This window comes from Macrobrachium nipponense, chromosome 35, assembly GCF_015104395.2.
Source record: "Macrobrachium nipponense isolate FS-2020 chromosome 35, ASM1510439v2, whole genome shotgun sequence".
NCBI lineage: Eukaryota > Metazoa > Arthropoda > Malacostraca > Decapoda > Palaemonidae > Macrobrachium > Macrobrachium nipponense.
The window spans coordinates 51,197,214-51,214,407 of record NC_061096.1 but is presented as its reverse complement, the minus strand read 5'-3'; the positions used below and the strand labels follow the sequence as shown (position 1 = coordinate 51,214,407).

The window sequence follows — 17,194 nt, the reverse complement described above, 5'->3', positions numbered from 1 at the left end:
TGATTGGTTATTATTACTAGAGAGAGAATACATATTAGTAAAAGAGTTGGAGAGTATTTGCAAGAAAAAGTTGAGTATAGTATATATGAAGTTAAAAGAAGGTTATGATAGTAAATTGGAACTAGGAATATGAATAAGTGAAAGTGAATATGGATAGTGGAAGAATGAAAGCATTAGATTTCTAAAATTCTTTAGGAGTATATATTTCAAATGATGGCAGCATGACAGATGAGATGAATAAAGGAACAGATGAATTAACGAAGATAGCATTATGTACATGAAAGATTGGGGAAGAATTTGGAGTGTCTATGGCTTCACACACACACACACACACACACACACACACACACACACACACACACACATATATAGTATATATATAGTATATATAATTGTAAAAGCCACTCTCAAAACCCTGACTCCAGTGGTAGTTTAGGTTTCTTCATTTGGGTTCAAGGCTTGTAGTGATGGCCCTCTACGTATACCCTTTTCAATCTGATTGGCTACATTCAAAATTAATACACATTAAAATTCTACAGCAATCTTTGATTTGGTAATTTAAATCATACAAATGTTAAGATCACTAATGAGTAGCAGAGACAAGGGACACATCATTGCACTGTTACATATGATCAGTGCCCATCCCCCTTTTAACCATGGGAGACCTGGGGGAGCAAGAGAAATGGCTGCTGATGAATCAGCAGGTATACCCATGGACACCTCAAACCCCCACCACTAACTCACAAGGGCATTAAGGTCATGTGTCTGTGAAAATCTTTCTTACCCTGAGCAGGGATTAATCTTTGAACCAATGAAATTGAGAGTTGCCAGTGACACCACTGGGCATGGTGCTTTTCTACATTATGTACGTATATGTTTTGCAACTTGAGCAATGTGTACCATGCTTTTGATATTCAGTTTTTTGAACATCCACCAATGTGAGTTAATACTTAAAGTATGTTTATTGTCTGGTGTTCAACATAATGCTCTGGAACCACTGTTAATTCCATTCAATAAAAGTGCTATGAGTGCTGGTCATAAAATATGACGGTGCAAGATGCTTCCTTTGCTGAGGTTATTCTATCCACCCAGATATGGAATGCAATTACTGTCAGCATTAAAAGAGGTGTCACCATCTGGATGTGAGGCCGAACTCTAAAAATACCAAGTCTATCAAGTTATTTGCCAATCTCATTCTGCCCCCAAGACATAATTTACTTTTTGTGAAAGCTTGTTCTACCCACTAATTACAATTGAGCCTGTTCCATTTCAATGTTTGGATTATGTGAACAAAAAAAACAATACTATTAACAGCAATAACTCTGTGGACTTAACTTGCTGCTCTTATTTGTAGCACAGCATTGCTGAATGGATACCTTTCTGCCATCTTTTGCAGGTTTCTCCAACACTAAAAGTATGTACTACAAAACAAAGATATTTTTTACTCTTGGCAGACATCACCAATTATGTATCAACATGTATATACTACCATTTACCAAAAATTCTTCTGACTTGCCTATCATCATCCTTACTCTGGAAATTAGGGCATGGTTCAATCACTATTTTATCAATCTTTCCTCTAAAACTTTCTTCTGTTTTCTCACTGTACTTCAGCAGTCTTACTCACATTTCACACTGTATCTCATCCCAATTTCACTTGCATACTATTAGAGTATTAATACTCATTTCCTACTTCTGTAGTCCCTTTTCTTCTTGTACAAGATTTTAATATATTCTTGCCAACTCTCCAATGACTAGTCTGATGCTTTTAACGAACTACTTACTATTCCTGCTGGATCTTGGGTTTTACAATTTCCCAACTACTCCATGGAACTCTTAACCTTCACAAATATTCTCCAATTCTTACTGATTTTCTGGTCCTGTACATATGACAAGTCGTGTCACTAAAACTGCATTATTTCTCTCTTCAGCTATACTTTCTCGATTCCCATCTGTTACATAGTTTCTTCCCCATTTAATGTTTTTCAGTCTTTTTTATTCTCTTTGCTAACCTACACATTTCCTTTCACCAATCTGATTCTGCTGTGCCTAACCATGGTTTGAAGACTACATATTTCATTATATGCCCCTCTTTACATATCTATCTCTCCACTGTTTTTCTTTGTAGTTGGTCCTTCCTAGATGTCACACCACACTCTTCTGCTGACTTTTGAATGCCCTACAATGGTTTTCTTGTATAACTTTTTAGATCTATACTTAATGAGAATTTCCATTAATGCTTCTTGACTTCTTTCCAAAGTTTTTATTCCTATGTCCCTATTCTTCTAACTACCTCTCTCTTCCTTGGCTTCAGAGTGCAAAAATATATTTACAGTTTTACGTAATTTACAATAATTACATATTGCTACAATATAGCCAAAGCTACTAATATTATTCGTGCGTTACAAATTACTTTACTGAGCCCATTTAATCACGTTTCTAAACTCTCATAGGTCTAACCAAACAGATTTGTTCTTATAAAAGAGCAAGGTAAAGTTAAAGAAGTTGGACAGCTAAATATGAAAAGACCAAATGAAATAGACAAAAACAGAGACAAACAGCAATGTAGGAGGGGGCCAAACGGACATTACAAAGACCCTTCAGTACCCTCTAGAATGCCAGACAGTGTAAACTGTCAGAGACAATAAAAACTAGCTTTTGCTAGATACAGTCTTCCTGTCATTGAGCTTCACAAGGGACTATACTGTACCTGAATGATCCCAATAAGAACGTTAAGGTAATGGGTTTTCTCCAGCTGCAACTGGTTTCCAAGTAATAAACACTTTTGCCCTGAGAGAGAGAGAGAGAGAGAGAGAGAGAGAGAGAGAGAGAGAGAGAGAGAGAGAGAGAGAGAGAGAGAGATACATACTTGCGCAAACATCTGAGTACATGTAGTTTAATTCATAGTGTTCAAATATGATATACAGTACAAATAAGTTTAAATTTTTTCCACTTATCCTAATCAATTAAAAGTGATTGACCAGCTTCTCCATTTTCTCTTATTCTTGGATCACTTGGTGTAAATACTGCACTCCCAGATGGAGTAAGTTCTATGCTATCTTCCTCTTCATGCTGACTAGCTAATTGATATCCAATTGGTACACCTAGAGTCTTACTACGTTGTGCAGTATATAAAATACACATTGATAAAAATAAAAAGAATAACGAGTTACCACTGATGAAAATTAAAATATATGCATAAAGATGAGAGCTCCCAATGACATGAGTTAAAGCAAGGTGAGTAATGGAGTTTCCAAATGAGGCCAGAATTATCATTAGTGCACACATGCGATGAGTAACTCTCATATACTGAGCCATCCAAAGTAAGCTAGTTGGTAAAATTGGAGCTAATCCTAAGGCCATAAAAATTATCCCTCCCCAGAGGAAATCCTCTTTACCAAAAGATCCTATAGTCATGAATATGGAACCAATCACAGAGAAAATGATTGCTATAGTTAATAGTTTTCCAGGTTTTAGCCTCAAACAACCTGATAACATAATACACAAAAAGCGAACCAGACATACTAGACCCCAAAATAAAGCCTGGCCATCTAATCCAGATTCCTTAATGACATCCAGTCCAGTGTTTGTTGTTGATGAAGCTAAGAGATGATGAACTGCTCCTTGCAATGATTCAGCCATAAACATGAATACAGAAAATATGACTACAAACAATATCATTCTTCCTCTGTGATATTCATCATTATTTCCATCCTCTTGTTTTGATCTTGGCTCTCTAGGATTATGGCACAAGATAACTACAGATATAAGAGCATTAAGGATGATGAATATCCCAATACATATGTATGCTAAATGGACTTTAGTTACCCCATATTCTTTAAAATGTTGAGCCATATTATCTAAAAACTGGTTATTCTCATCACTACCATTACTGTATGTTCCTGGTTTAAGAAAATGTATTATGGACTGTCCAAGTGGATTTTTTGTTGAAACTGTGGTAGCTTCCATAGAAAGTGAAGCTTCATCCTTGACAGGTTCCTTGAGATCTAATACCTCCGGTTCTGGTATACTAATATTATCATCAACTGGACTATCATCAACATACATTTCATGGTGAAAACTTACTTCAGATTCATTATCCAAGCCTAAATTCTCAGGATTTATGCTAACTGCAGCTTGGGTTTTATAATTTCCCTCATTAGAAGTAAAGTACTCTTTTTCTGTTCCATGCAATTCATCCTGGGGATCAGGCATTATCAGTTGTGGAACAGGAGTTACAGGAAATGACTGCCCCGTAATTATCTTAGGTGGTTTAGATGTTGTTGTGGTTGACGATGAAGTGGTTACAAACACAGTTGTTGCAACAGTTGTAGCTGTGGATGTAGATGGTATTAAAGTGGAAGCTGGAGTGGTTATATTCACTGGAGATGGTTTGCCAGTAGAAGATAGTATATCTTTTTGAATATTAGAGGGTAAAAGCACTTCGGAAGGAGCTTTAACCTCCTCTAATGACGGTGTGTCAATTGTAGAAAGTGAAATTTTGGCAGTACTCATGGAAGGAGGACTCGGACTCGTTGACATTTCTGTAATTCCATTAGTAACTGCAGCTTTACTAGTATAAGTAGAAGCTGTAGAAAAATTACCACTATCAGCCCCATTCAAAGAATGGACAGTGGTACTTTCACTCTTATCAGGCTGCTTACCCTCTTCACTTTGTGTATTTTTCTGGGGGGATTTCTGCCATCGTGATTCAAAATCTGGCTTCAAGTTATTTCCATTGGTATATGAGGGTTTTTTCACTTCACTGAGTTTTTCAGTACCATTTGCAGCATGAGATGTGTTTGATGGGGGTAATGAAGTTGTTGGTAAAACAACTTCACTTTGATTTCTATTCAAAAGCGTGATGGCTGTAACTGAAGACACATTTGTTGATGACTCAAAAGAAGAATGCTGAGTAGGGTAAGTGAGCTCTTTAATTTCCTCAGGAGTAAGGGAGCTGAAGTTTAACGATTCATTATTATTAAAGTCTTTAGCCTCTCGTACATACCGTACTGCTTCTGATGCTTGGGATGTTAAATCATTTGGCACTACTGTCAAGTTGTGTAATTCTGCAGGATGCATCCCAACAAAGAATGGATGGATGACCAATGGTGCTATGAATGCTCCAACAGCAAAACTGAAGTGTAGAGATTGTAGAGAAGCACCACCTTGTCGTCCCCAAAGGTCTAGGCACAAAACATTTCCACCTGAAAAAACACATGATATACTTATTAAAAAAAAATTTATACCATCTCACTCCCTAATGAAAAAGTAAACTTAATATCTACCCAAGAATGAAATGATGAAATCAAGCATTGATTTTTAAGAGTAATATGGTTTAAATCAAGTACAGCGCTCCCCCTGCATTCACAGGGGATGAGTACCAGAACTCCCCCCCACCCCTGCTCCCCAAATAGCTAGAATCCATGTACAGTTGAAATCCCTATAAAAATGCTTAAAACTGTCTATTTTATTAGTTAAAACTCAAGAAAAACCCACTAAAAATGTTTAAACCTGTTTATTCAATAGTTTTATCACAAAAAGTGCATTTTATGATGGAATTGATGAAAAAAACTGGAATTTGTGGATATTTCTCATAGAAAAATACCAAGGCGAATTTTCTGCAAATAATGGGGGTACTATACGTATGTTCCATAGAGAAATTCGCAAATACAGGAGTCTGTGAATTCGGAGTGTGCGAATACTATACTATCAAACAAGGGACAAACTCTATTTTATATATGTACAGTACAAATAATTTTGCATAAAGACAAAGAAGCCAGTTCATATATTAAACATTATTGTTTTTAAAATATGCAGATAAAATATAAAATAGGACCACTCTGAGGCAAAGTTTCAGCCACATTTGGAAGAAAAGTAATTAAACCTTGGTTGTGAGAATGGAGCCTAAACTTCTTAGAAAATTTCTTTTTTATTTTATGAATGAAGACCAATGGCTTGTCTATCCTAAACCTACATGCAAAGACCCATGGGTTTGTTTATCCTAAAACTATATGCAAAGACCCATGGGCTGTCTATCCTAAATGTACAAGCATAAGTATAAAAGGTAACAGTAAACAATAAGAGCAAACTTAAATAGAACCAGTACATCTTCCTGTTAAAGAACAAAACACTGAAAATAAGCACAAGAAAAGAATTTCATAACTTAGAGACTGAGAGACAACAGTCACAGGACTTAGTACCCGAGAATGACAATCTCCATGGAGAAAATATGTCAAGCAGTGGCTTATGGGTGTTACAATGTAATCTGAAATAAATATGGACCCCTTCCTTCAGATCAATAGAAGAGTGACTACAAAAGCCACAAAGAAAATAGGAAAATGAAGACATCAATTTACATGGGAAAGAGAGATTCTATATACAAAGGGAGCAATGGAGTAGTTAATCAAATGAACTGATACTAGTAATTTAGTACTCAATGGATAGATAAGGATAGATGAATAAAGTAGATAGTGCAGATATTGTTTTATTGTGGTGGCTTTGGGGGAGAATAACCACTGAAGAAATGTACCCTACTGTAGTATTTGTAAATAGTAATACGTATGCGGGGATATAACCCACAAAGATGTCAAGTTCTTATGTGGTTATATATATATAAAATATATATAATTTCATAAGGATTTTACATAACTATAGATTATATCCTCATTTTCTTAGAGCTACACCATAGTACTTTGCTTCTGCATAGTAATATGAAGTTTGTATATATACCCCACAAATGTAGTTAGGATTACTCACCTGTGAATAGAAAACCAAGGCCGACACCTAAAGCAGCAGTGGTTGTGAATGTCCACCAAAGAGCTGTTGGTACAGTGAAAGGCAACACTGTAACTGACACTGCCACCCAAACAAGGCTCACAAACATCAAAAATTGACGGTTGTATATGTCGAACAAGAGAGATCCTGTGAAATATAATTATATTAAGCCTTTTTCAATTGACATCAATGTGAATAATTTCACAAAATACTGCATTTTAATTACTTGATACCCAATGTTTCCCAAAAGTATTGCATAGGATAAATAAAAAAAAATGTATCACTGCATTAACAGCAATGTTCTTATACAAAATACAAAATAAAATTAAAATGCCAATTCTTACAGTAAACTAAAAAAAAATAGACCTCTGGTCAGTACTACTTCTCTAGTAATAAAATGTTTGATCATTAATCTCTGAATTGTTTCTTCCACTTCCACAATTTCTAACCTTATTTTTCCTCTGCAACTAACCTAGCTTGATTGGGTCTACACAAAGGTTTTAGTATAACGATTTATAAAATATACAAAAATTTAAATATCATTTAAGTTCCATAGACACAAACCACTTACTGGTGATTTTACTCATATCTAACTGGCAAGTTAAATGTAAAGAAAATGATATTGTTATGATACAATAAAGTTTTTATGCATACTTACCTGGCAGTATATATATAGCTGTATTTTTCTGAAGTCCGACAGAATTTAAAAAAACTTCCGACACACGCAGTGGTCGGCCAGGTGGTTAGTACCCATTCCCGCCGCTGGGAGGCGGGTATCAGGAACCATTCCCATTTTCTATTCATAATTTTTATTTCCACTGTCCCCTGAGGGGAGGTGGGTGGGTACTTGAATATATATATATATCTGCCAGTTAAGTATGAACAAACTTTATTGTATCATAACAATATCATTTTGCTCATGAACTTACCTGTCAGATATATATATATAGTTGAACCCCACCGTTGGAGGTGGGAAGGGACAGAATAGAAGGATTTTGGGACACAAATGCATGCAGATGATTTACATCTTGGTTCCACCTGTTAGCATAGCCGACTTCGTGATTACTGTCACCCAAGTCTGCTTCTGCTTTACTAGAGTTGCCAGCGAGGTAGAGACCTATGAAGCTGGTGCACTCCAGATGATCTGTCAACGGGGGCGTGACCACAATGTGACTAGACCATATTGACCATACCATGAGGGCTAAGAAGTAAAATAAATATATATATATAATTATATATATCACCACCTGACCAACCTAGCCAAAGTTAATGTGTTTTTAATTAACTAAGGCTTCAGAGTTAAGAAGTCGCCGTTGTCAGCGACTCCACAACTAAATTAAGAGCTCTTCCTAACCATTTTCTACAGGATAGGATGAGTAGTACTTCTTGCCCCCAAGATTGTGTCTGCAGACACGTATGGCCCTAGCGAGCAGCAGATCTCATATGCCATCTTCACATCTCGCAGGGAGTGTGAAGTGAACCCAGAGTTGCTTCGCTAAAACAAGGTACTCAGGATGTTGCTGAGTGCCATGCTCTGTTGAAATGCTTCCGAGGCCGCGCCCTCACCTCGTGATGCATTCAGATAAAAAAAGCTTTCAAATCTTTGTGCAAACACAATGAAGGAGTCATTTTTGAAGAACTCCTTACAAAACCGGGTGTACTTCGATTATGGGCAAGTCTGGTCTTTTTCGAACACTGCAGATTGCCCGACTGACTTCGACTTTCTTGATTTTAAGTAGATAAAACTAGAGAGACCTGACAGGGCACAGGACTCTCTCTGGCTCCTGCCCACTAACTTGTGCCATCCTTGCTTCCAAGATCCTGGCCCAAGGACAAAAAGGGTTTCCATTCTTAGGCCATAACGAAAGGCTTAGAGAGCACACCTCCTTGTGTTCTCTAAAGCCAAAACTTGTGACGATGGCTTAAAATCTCACTAACCCTCTTTGTCGTATCTAGGGTGGTTAGAAGAAGGCCTTCCTGATCACATACAAGAAGTTAACAGGCAGGAGAGGTTCGAATGCTTTGACATCACGAACTTCAGACTACGTCTAAGTTCCATATTGAAAGCTTCGATCCGGAAATGCACAGTCTGTACTAAAGTCAGGTGAACGACCAGTTGACCAGGTCAGACGAATCAAGGACAGCAAGGCTGTACCCTGAAGACCAAAAGGCACTATTCTTAGCTGAAGGATGAGTGTCTGGACTGCCTGGGCGATTCAATCTAAGCAAACCTTGGGGGTGTATCAACGCAACCCAACGTCGTCCGCAATCGACTTCGTCAATAAGAAACTCAGGGCTACTATATGTCGCCTGATCTCGCACGGTGTGCCTGACTCCGAGAAAACAGGCGAGGCAAAAAGTAGATGGTGAGCTAGAATCGAGATTCCACAGACCTCAATGATCGTGAAGGTCTTTGTTTGTTTGACAGATGCAAATCTGTCAAACAACATTCTCTGTTGTCTGTTCGCACTGGCAGAATTTTCAAAACTCTCGGCACCGCTAGACCACTGGTAGTTCAGGTGATCTCCCCCACGTTCCCGTGGCGCTGGTACTTGGAACTATTCCCGTTTTCCTCAGATTTTCTCTGAACCCTGTCTCCTGAGGGGAGGAGGGTGGGAATTTAATTTATATATACCTGCCAGGTAAGTATGCATAAAACTTTATTGTATCATAACAATATCATTTTTATGCATGACACTTACCTGGCAGGTATATATATAGCTGATTGACACATTTGGAGGTGGGTCACAGACAGCAACATCGTCATAATTCAAAAATTAACTAATTTTTAAAATTATTTATTAAGTTCCTTACCTGCTAAGGTAGCTGACTTCGTAGGTCCTGCCTCTTAGCCTGCTAAACCTTAGTAGCTCTCAACTAGGATGTGACCTGTTTGTTGAGAAAGCTAATAACAAGGGTCTGACAACTGGACGGACCAATTTGTTGACAGGAAACCCTAGCCCTCTCTTACCAGGGCATTCATGCTAGGATAAGTTAGACCACCTGAACCACACACAAAGCTAACGTAACACATTACACTTCACATACTGAAGAGGAAATAACCCTCTCAGACAACCAAAAAGAACACCACTTAATTAAAATACCTAGCATGTTAGTAATCTATCGTTGCTGCCGTCGATCGAGACGATTCGTACGGACTTTTGCAATCCTGTAACGAACCTCTAGATGATCGTTACATTCTACGCCTGTTGTTATAATAGGCTCTTTCTCGTAAACTCGAGCAGGGACCGGGAGAAGATACTTCTTAAGATATGAGAGAGCTGTGGAATATCAGAGTTGATGTGGACCACTGGTTCCAAAAACTCGTTTCGAGGACTGGAGGGACTACCGAATTGCATTTACTTCTTTCAGATTAAGATCCAGGACATCTGAAACACTATCCAGATGTCCGGCACCTTCTTTCTATCATGACGCACTGAGAGATGTTTCAGAATAATTCCTAGATCTTGAATAATATTTCAGTTTCCCGGTAGGACAAAACTGTGGTCTGAATTGCAGTCTATTCGGGAAACAAACTTCTTCAGGAAGGAAATGGTCCCCAGCAAGCTCATCCATTCCCTCCCCGAGTATGCTTACTTCCCTATAAGGCTGCGCTTTGCCTAAGCAGGAGAGCATATAAAAGTGCAATGTTGCGGTAGACTCGTAGTTCTATACCGTGCGGTAACGAGCACCGAAAGGATTAAGAGATAACTCTGTTGAACATAGTAAGGCAAAACTAATGCAACGTTTATTCATTCACGTAAGAAATCCCCTCAATCTTAGGCTAAAGTCCGTGATTGTAGGACAGAGATACAGTAGTTCAGTCAATCCCCGCAGGAGAGACGTAACCGCCAGCACAGAGATACGGTTAGTCAGTCAATCCCGCAGGAGAGAGAGACGTAACCTACAGCGCATGACAGCGCACGATCTGTTACTGGTGGCTCGGTTGGAACTTGGACAGTCAGACACAGCAGCAGCCAGCAGCTTACGAACGTCGTCTCTTAACTTTATGTCTGGGTTGCCAGCTACCCTATTCTACGAAGAAATAGGTCCGTTATTTTTTGAACAAAAAGAGACTCTCAAGCGTGGTATATTTAAGCGAAACAGAAACGCTAAATATATAGATGCGTTTGTGTCGTCAGAACACTACCATACAACGGTAAAAGATAAATCGGAAACTCCTGGAAGGCTGCAGGGAGTGACGATTAAATGTCCTTAAAATAGTATACAATAGACCTCTCGGTTGCCATCCGAAGAGGTAACTACAGCAAGCGTGTATGACTTGAACCAACCAGTAGTAAAATAACGCAAGGCAAAAAATTTTATTATATCACAATAAAGTTTGTTCATACTTACCTGGCAGACATATATATAGCTGAATTCGGAAATACAGCTACATACATATCTGACAGGCAAGTTTCATGAACAAAACTTATAGAATCGAAGCAGACATCTCAAGCTTCTTAAGATACTGGACATAAGCGTTCATTGACGTAGTCTACAAGTCTATTTCTTGTACGAGTCTGCGAATGAGGAAGGAGAGCTCTTCCGAACCTTGTCCTTATTCGCTTACGCAATATCAAGTTAATGAGATGTTTTTCAATGAGAAACTAACCCATTAACGGTACAGAGAGATATTTTGTCAATGAGGGGAGACCCACTTACTTGACAAAACGATAGTATATTGTCAATGGGGGAAAGTCACTGAATTGACAAAACGTAATCCAGGAAGTCGAGCCTTTTATTTTTCGATTACCCGTCTCAAACAAGGAAGGGACAAGAATCCTGTTAAAAGACTGGGCTTACGGTAGGTAGAACGACGATGCTCAATCGGCATGGAAGTCTCGACTAGAAACTAACAAAATCTTATCATCTGAAAAACCCTTTCAGATGGTCTAAAAAGCTTTAAATTTATTGGCAGTATGGCAAAGGAAGTCTTGTCTTGCGCTTTCCTGAAGAGCGTCCTTTTGATGAGTGCCTTTGCAAGAATCCTACTGAACGTTGCCGAAAATCCTGACGTTCAGGACGTCGAGCCTTTGCATAACCGTAACTGTCTTATCTCAAAGTCTTGACTGAGGTAGAGAAAACGAGATCTTCCCTTGAGCTTTCCTTAACTCCATCCACCTTTGCGAAAAGCAATATAATATTGACAGAGACCTCTTGAATTCACGAAACCCGAGGTCTTGCTGGGTTTCGAAGACGAAGTTCTGTTCACTTTCTGAGGCTCAAATCTTAAACAAGAGCTTGAAGAGTTCAACAGAAACGTTCTGGTGTCGCGCTCGGCGTCCACTGGCGAGGACGCTCGGCGTCCTGGTGCGCGCTCGGCGTCCACTGACGAGGACGCTCGGCGTCCACTGGCTTGAGGACGCTCGGCGTCCTGGTGCGCGCTCGGCGGCCACTGGCGAGGACGCTCGGCGTCCACTGGTGAGTGCTCCATCCGAGCGTCCTGTTCAAGCCGATCGTCCAAATAAGCGTGCAGAAAAGCGTCACGCTCCTGACAGGCGTCAAAACAAGCGAGAGAAACTGCCTTCTTTTTCCTATTTCTTGGTGGAAAGAAGTACACGTGATCAGGCAACTTTCGCCTTCTTACTTCTCACTGAAACACATAACGAGGGAGAAGGGACGTGAAGCGTCCTCTTCTATAAAGCTTCTTAGAGGGCGCGAGTCCTTCCGAGAGCTCCAACCAACCCTTGTGCGCGGAGGAGGACGCCTCGGAGGACGAGAAATCCTTCAGCAATCCTTCAGGTGCACGCACTTTGGCAGTCTGGGTATTTTCATCAGAAACTGCCGAAGGCACGCCAGATCGGTGGGTTCCCTGTAACCCTCCTTCGGCTTTCGACATGCCCTCCTCCCTTGGTTCTGGGAGTTCGACAGAGGTCTAGACCTAGAGGCGTTATAAGGCCGATCTGACGCACCCTCCACTACACAAGGGGCACTGTCTCCTACTGCACTTAGCCACTTCACTATTGCTCTCTAAAGCAAACACTTTCGATTCTAAGTTACGAATCGAAATAGTATAAGAGAAAGGGCAATAACCTCTACAGACACTGTTTTAGGGCCCGAAGGCAACATTACAGGGTTAGGCGTAACAAAAACAGAAGTAGAACTCTTCACAACAATGAAGGAGAGCGATCACCTCTCGCAGACAATAGTCATAACCCGTAGCCGCATACTACAGCGTTAGGCAAAATAGAAGTCTCCGGAAGGAAGGTTTAGCAGTATCACTACCCTGACTTTCGTAATTGATTAATAGCGTACATACTAACAAACTTTTTCCTTATGGAATTAGACACGTTTACTGATTAATTGCGTCCATACGAATCATACTTTTTCCTTACGGAAATAGACATGTTTACTGATTAATTGCGCCCCCCAAGTGCGGAACTACCGAAGCTTTCGGTAGCCACACCCTATCTTTGCAGACAACACCCTCTGAAACTAGCCTAACTAGACTTCAGATATCTTATGCAAAAATGAATCAAATTCAAATCAATTTAAGATAGCGTATGCCTAGCCACAAATCCAAGTAAATAAATTAAAAGACAATTAGGATACTTAGCGGCAATGAAGTTTCCAAAATCCTAAGACGGAGGTACTGAAAATGATGTTATTATGATATAACAAAGTTTCATGTATACTTACCTGGCAGGTATATATATAGCTATATTCTCTGTTCGCACTGGCAGAATTTTCAAAACTCGCGGCAACCGCTAGATCACTGGTAGTTCAGGTGATCGCCACCCCACGCCTCCCGTGGCGCTGGTGCTCGGAATCATTCCCATTTTCGTCAGATTTTTCTCTCTGAAACCCTGTCTCCTGAGGGGAGGTGGGTGGGAATTTAATTATATATACCTGCCAGGTAAGTATACATGAAACTTTGTTATATCATAATAACATCATTTTCATGTATGACACTTACCTGGCAGGTATATATATAGCTGATTGACACATTTGGAGGTGGGTCAAAGACAGCAACATTGTAAGAGTTTTAAAAATTTAAAATTTAAAATTTAAAATACTCTTAGATTCCTTACCTGCTAAGGTAGCTGACTTCAGCATTCCTGCCTCTTAGCCTGCTAAGCCTTAGTAGCTTCCAACTAGGACGTGACCTATTAGTTGATGAGCTAATACAAGGGTCTGACAACTGGACGGGACCAATTTGTTTGACAGGAAACCCTAGCCCTCTCTTACCACGGGCATTCATGCTAGGATAAGTTAGACCACCTGAACCACACACAACACTAACCTAACACACTACACTTCACAGACTGAAGAGGAAATCACCCTCTCAGACAACCGTAAAAACAACACCACTTCATTAAAATACCTAGCATGTTAGTAAGTTATGGGGTGGAAAATCCTTTGCCCAATACTGCTCCTGAGGATACATATGGACCCAACGTTTGACAATTGTCAAACGTTGTTTTGACGTTTCTAAGGTAATGACTTGCAAACACTGAATTAGTCCTCCAAAACGTCGTTTCAATGATATCTTTGAGGGCCATATTCTTTTTAAAAGCCAACGAAGTAGCTACTGCTCTCACTTCGTGTGCCTTAACCTTAAGGATGCCGAATTTTCTTCTTGGCATAACATATGAGATTCTTTAATTAGTTCCCTAAGGAAAAAGGCAATAGCATTTTGGTCATTGCTCTGCTAGGGTCCTTCACAGAGCACCACAGTGATTCTGAAGTTCCTCTAATCTTACTGGTTTTATCCAAATAATAGCGCAATGCCCTTACTGGACAAAGAACTATCTCTTGTTCCTGTCCTACTAGATCTGAAAGACCCATAATTTCAAATGACCTTGGCCATGGATGAGCTGGATTCTCGTTCTTGGCTAAGAACCCCTCCTGAAAAGAGCAAACCGCTTTGTCATGTTTCCAACCAATATGTTTGTTAATTGCTTGCAGCTCACTCACCCTTTTAGCTGTGGCCAATGCCACCAAAAAGATGGTCTTTTTGTGATATCTCTCAACGAAGCTTGATCCATCGGTTCAAACTTACTAGTTCCTAAAAATTTCAGGACCACATCGAGATTCCAGGAAGGCGCTCTGTATTGGGGCTCCTTCCTTGTTGCAAAGGACCTTATGAGGTCTCTCAGATCTAGATTATTTGTAATATCTAGACCTCTATGTCTAAATACAGAAGCCAACATACTCCGATACCCTTTAATCGTCTGAGTTGACAATTTTATTTCCTTCTTTAAGTATAAAAGGAAGTCGGCAATTTGGGTCACAGAGGTACTGGATGAAGAAATCTTCCGACTCTTGCACCACTTGCGAAAGATTCCCCACTTCGCCTGGTACAACTTAATAGTAGAGGCTCTTCTAGCTCCGGCCACCGCTCTGGCCGCCTCTCTAGAAAACCCCCTCGCTCTGACAAGTCTTTCGATAGTCTGAAACGCAGTCAGACCCAGAGCGAGGGTGTTCTTGTGGTACCTGTTGAAGTGAGGCTGTTTGAGTAGATCTACTCTTGCTGGAAGTGTCCTTGGTACATCTATTGTCCATTCCAGTACCTCTGTGAACCAATCTCGGGCCGGCCAGTATGGAGCTATGAGAGTCATTCTTGTCCCTTGACTCTCCCTGAATTTCTTCAAAACCTTCCCTAATATCTTGAACGGGGGAAAGGCGTAGACGTCTAGCCCGTCCAATCTAGAAGAAAGGCGTCTACTGCGACTGCTTGACGGTCTGGGGACTGGAGAGCAATACGTCGTCAATCTCTTCGTCATTGCTGTCGCAAACAAGTCTACCACTGGGCGACCCCATAATTTCCACAGACTCTGGCATACTTCTAAATGAAGCGTCCATTCTGTTGATAGAAGTTGACCTTCCCTGCTCAACAGGTCCGCTCTCACATTCTTCTCCCCTTGAATGAATCTGGTGAGAAGGGTACGTTTTCCTTCTCTGCCCAAAGAAGGATCTCCTCCGCCAACTTGCAAAGAGAGATTGAATGTGTCCCTCCTTGTTTGCGGATGTATGCCAGAGCTGTGGTATTGTCCGCGTTGACTTGTACCACCTTGTTGCGAATCACCGCGTTGAACTCCTTCAAGGCCAAGAAAATCGCCATCAGTTCCTTCCTGTTTATCTGCCAATCCGATTTTCCTCCTTGCTCCAACGACCTGAGACTTCTTGAAGTCCGAGAGTCGCTCCCCAGCCTGCGTCCGAGGCGTCTGAGAACAATACATGGTCTGGGTTCTTTTGCTGGAGAGACGCTCCCTTTGCTAACTTCCCCGGAGTTAGCCACCACTTTAACTCCTCTTTGATCTTGCGAGGAATTCGAAACAGGAAGGAATCTGGTTGCGATTTTCTTGGCCAGACTTGGTTCAAAAATATTTGTAGGGGTCTCATGTGAAGCCTTCCTAGAGAAACGAACCGTTCCAGGGACGAGAGTGTCCCCAGTAAGCTCATCCACTCTCGTGCTGAACATTGTTCTTTTCTCTAGAAAGGCTTGCACTTTCCGGATGCACAGATCTTGTCTGTTGGGAGACGGAAAAGCCCGAAAAAGTCACTGAGGAGATCAGAATCCCCAAATAAACTAGCTCCTGACTGGGGTTCATATTCGACTTTTTTAAGTTCACCATCAACCCTAACTCTTTCGTTAATGTTAACGTCATTTCTAAGTCCTCCAGACTTTGCTTTCTTGATTGGGTGGCTCTTATGAGCCAATCGTCCAGGTATAGAGACACTCTTATTCCTAGAATGTGTAGCCACTTCGCCACGCTCGCCATCACTCTTGTAAAACTTGTGGGACTGTGCACAGTCCAAAACAGAGGGCTTTGAACTGAAAACCCTGTTCTGGATTACAAATCTCAGGTACTTCCTGTATCTTGCATGAATTGGGATATGAAAATATGCGTCTTGAAGGTCCAGGGTGACCATCCAGTCCCCTGGACGTACCGCTGCCAGTACTGAATCGGTCGTCTCCATCGTAAATTTTGTTTTCTCCACAAATAAATTGAGTTGACTTACGTCAGTACTGGTCTCCATCCCCCCGAGGATTTTGCTACTAAAAACGCCGGTTGTAAAATCCCGGAGATAAGTGATCCAGAACAGGTTCTATTGCTCCTTTCTTGAACATAGAAAGAACTTGTTCTTGTAGTGCTTCTGTTTCCCTGGATCGCTGTAGTGAGCTCCCAGCTCTCTTGGCGATGTCGCAAGAGGCGGTCTCTTTAGAAAAGGGATCTTGTAACCTTCTTTGGCCACCGTGACTACCCAAGGATCTGCTCCCTTTTCTTGCAAACAAATCTCCCAAAACTTCTGAGTCTGGCACCTACTGATGTCTGAAGGACTTGCTGTTCATTGTTTAGTACTGGTTTCGAACCCCTCTTGGACAGGACTCTTCTTGCTCTGAAGGCCGGACGAGAAAAGGACTTGCCTCGAAAGGGCTGACTAGCTGCCTTGATTCCTTAGGAGTCTT

At 40.6% G+C, this 17,194-nt stretch overlaps 1 protein-coding gene across 6 annotated transcripts in view; it reads right to left on the bottom strand.

Annotated features, from left to right (window-relative positions):
- Positions 1–480: 480 nt before the first annotated feature.
- LOC135208758 (uncharacterized) overlaps positions 481–17,194 on the bottom strand; it is a 65,337-nt gene continuing 48,623 nt past the window's right edge. For all 6 annotated transcript variants that reach the window (XM_064241265.1, XM_064241263.1, XM_064241267.1 and 3 more), the window contains 2 exons: positions 6,760–6,924; positions 481–5,207 (listed from right to left, as the gene is read on the bottom strand). In XM_064241265.1, the coding sequence (XP_064097335.1) occupies positions 2,959–5,207; positions 6,760–6,924 (2,414 nt within the window). In that variant the 3' untranslated portion in view covers positions 481–2,958. The remainder of the gene's footprint in view (positions 5,208–6,759; positions 6,925–17,194) is intronic.